At 45.6% G+C, this 3,059-nt stretch overlaps 1 protein-coding gene across 1 annotated transcript; it reads left to right on the top strand.

Annotated features, from left to right (window-relative positions):
- Positions 1–1,917: 1,917 nt before the first annotated feature.
- Positions 1,918–2,517, top strand: LOC101853808 (the record flags this gene model as incomplete). Its single annotated transcript, XM_013086512.2, is given in 1 exon segment — positions 1,918–2,517. A coding segment is annotated over 1 exon segment (524 nt), but the record flags the coding sequence as incomplete, so codon positions are not given.
- Positions 2,518–3,059: the final 542 nt, after the last annotated feature.

The raw sequence follows: 3,059 nt of genomic DNA, 5'->3' as shown, positions 1-3,059 counted from the left end.
ACTAGGTTTTAGTCGTGGCTCGGAAGGCCAGTTTAACCTTCGCCGTCTGTTTCTATACCCCCCGTGCTCCCTTATTCTCCTACACTCACAAGGCTACTCTGAGTTTGTTCACTTATTTCACGTGATTCTGGCTTGTCTGGTGATCACAGCGATTTATAAACCACACACACACACGTACACACACACACTCTCTCTCTCTCTATCACACACACACTCTCTCTATATATATATCACACACACACACACACACACACACACACACACACACACACACACACACAAACACTAGATCTATCTATCTATCTATCTATCTTTTTAATCATTTGGAGAGAAACCGACAATTTCGGAAGAAAAAGTCAATCATTTCATTCGTCGGGAGAACATCAAAGCCGCGCACGTTTTGACGATATCTATACAATTAGATTGCCGATCACCAAAACCAGTAGCCTACCAGTGGTAGTACCACTGTCATCAAACAATTTAAGAATCCTTAACGTTTTACTGGGCCTAGGACCAGATATCAGATTTTGTCTTGAATGAACAGACTTATCAGGTATAAAACCATATCTACAGGACAGGGGCGATCTATAAAGTGTTGGGACAGCATTTCCTGCTCATTCAGGATATTGAAGCTGTGAGACTTGTCGTCTGCGTACATTTGCTAGTTACATTCTCCCTCCTTTCTTGGTAGTGACCTTCTGTGTGGTCTGTGTTTGTCGTTTCAGCTCAAAAATGGTCTGGAAGTTGCTTAACGTCAGCAAAAGCACGAATATATTTGGACAGTGGCTACACACAGTAATTACTTTGTCAAGGGGGCTGTCACCGTTGGGTGGAATCGGCAATCCAATTTTATCGATATCGCCAAAAAATGCGGCTCTAATAGTTTCCCCCTTGGAGGAACTATTTATAGTTACTCCAAGGTTTCCCCATTCGTCGGTTGAAGTGGGGAGGGCTGGGCAGAAACCGACACGAGTATCCGGTACCAGAACTTCATCTGGCCGGGCACAGCTGGCATACTTAACTCTTGATAGTTGTAGAGTCTGCCGAGCAACTTTAGCTCTTGTTAGTTGTAAGTCTGACCAGCAACTTTAACTCTTGTTAGTTGTAAGTCTGACCACTGACCAGCAACTTTAACTCTTGTTAGTTGTAGAGTCTGCCGAGCAACTTTAACTCTTGTTAGTTGTAGAGTCTGCAGAGCAACTTTAACTCTTGTTAGTTGTAAGTCTGACCAGCAACTTTAACTCTTGTTAGTTGTAAGTCTGACCACTGACCAGCAACTTTAACTCTTGTTAGTTGTAGAGTCTGCCGAGCAACTTTAACTCTTGTTAGTTGTAGAGTCTGCAGAGCAACTTTAACTCTTGTTAGTTGTAAGTCTGACCAGCAACTTTAACTCTTGTTAGTTGTAAGTCTGACCAGCAACTTTAACTCTTGTTAGTTGTAAGTCTGCAGAGCAACCTTAAGTCTTGTAGGCTTATGTCAGAGAAAACATGCCAAACATAGAGACTTATGAGTGAGAAAACACGCCAAACATAGAGACTTATGTGTGAGAAAACCCGCCAAATATAGAGACATGTGTGAGAAAACCCGCCATAGAGACTTATGTGTGAGAAAACCCGCCATAGAGACTTATGTGTGAGAAAACCCGCCATAGAGACTTATGTGTGAGAAAACCCGCTAAACATAGAGACTTATGTGTGAGAAAATCCGCCAAACATCCAGCTGTGACAGGTTGGCATGAAGGCGAGGACTGGCGTGCCTTGACTTGTCTTTCCCTTGTGGCTATGTTCATTCCTCCACGTAGATCTTTCGCTGTAGAGAAACAGGTGTGTTGTTCCACGGCTCTGTGTCTGTTCATTTAGCTGCTCTCTCCGTCTGTTCAGTGTGTGTCTACTAATGTGTCTGTGTCTGTGTTTACCCAGGTGGTGACCAAGCTGACCCAAGTGTCCACGGACACAGACCTGCCCCAGTTTGTGCTGACCCAGAGGAAGGACAAAGACTCCCTCACCTTCTACGTGGCTTTCCCTGACAACGGCTTCTACAAGTTCCAGATTTTTTCCCTGGAGGAGTCCAGCGAGTCGGAGTCACTGCCCAATGTGTACAACTACCTGGTGGAGGTGAGTGACAACTACAAGCCGCCCACGGGCTACGTGAAGACCTACACCAAGTTCTACACCGACTGTTGCTGGCTGGAGCGGCCCCGGAGCTTACACCAGGGCTCCCCGCGACTGGACGATGTCCAGTTTGAGCTGAGGGTGCCGGGCGCCCAGAAGGTGGCGGTGCATTGTGGGGAAGAGTGGTTCCACCTATCGGAGAAGGACGGCCAGTGGGAGGGGCGGGCTGACCTTGACAGGTACAAGGGCAAGGACGCCAAGGTCACGGTCAACGCGAACTACAACAAGGACGACAACTCGTACAGCGTCTTGTTGGAGTACCGGATCTAACTGTCCACACACACACACACACATATACACACACATATACACACACAGAGTACCGGATCTAACTGTCCACACACAATATACACACACATATATACACACACATAGTACCGGATCTAACTGTCCACACACACATATACACACACATATACACACACATATACACACACAAATACACACACAGAGTACCGGATCTAACTGTCCACACACACACATATATACACACACATATACACACACAGTACCGGATCTAACTGTCCACACACAATATACACACACACATACACACACATATACACACACAGTACCGGATCTAACTGTCCACACACATACACACACATATACACAACACACACACAGAGTACCGGATCTAACTGTCCACACACACACACACATATACACACACATATACACACACAGTACCGGATCTAACTGTCCACACACAATATACACACACACATACACACACATATACACACACAGTACCGGATCTAACTGTCCACACACATACACACACATATACACAACACACACACAGAGTACCGGATCTAACTGTCCACACACACACACACATATACACACACATATACACACACAGTACCGGATCTAACTGTCCACACA

The sequence above is a fragment of the Aplysia californica genome, unplaced genomic scaffold (assembly GCF_000002075.1).
Source record: "Aplysia californica isolate F4 #8 unplaced genomic scaffold, AplCal3.0 scaffold00474, whole genome shotgun sequence".
NCBI lineage: Eukaryota > Metazoa > Mollusca > Gastropoda > Aplysiida > Aplysiidae > Aplysia > Aplysia californica.
Note: the sequence above shows the minus strand (reverse complement) of the source record. Positions and strands in the feature narration are given on the sequence as shown.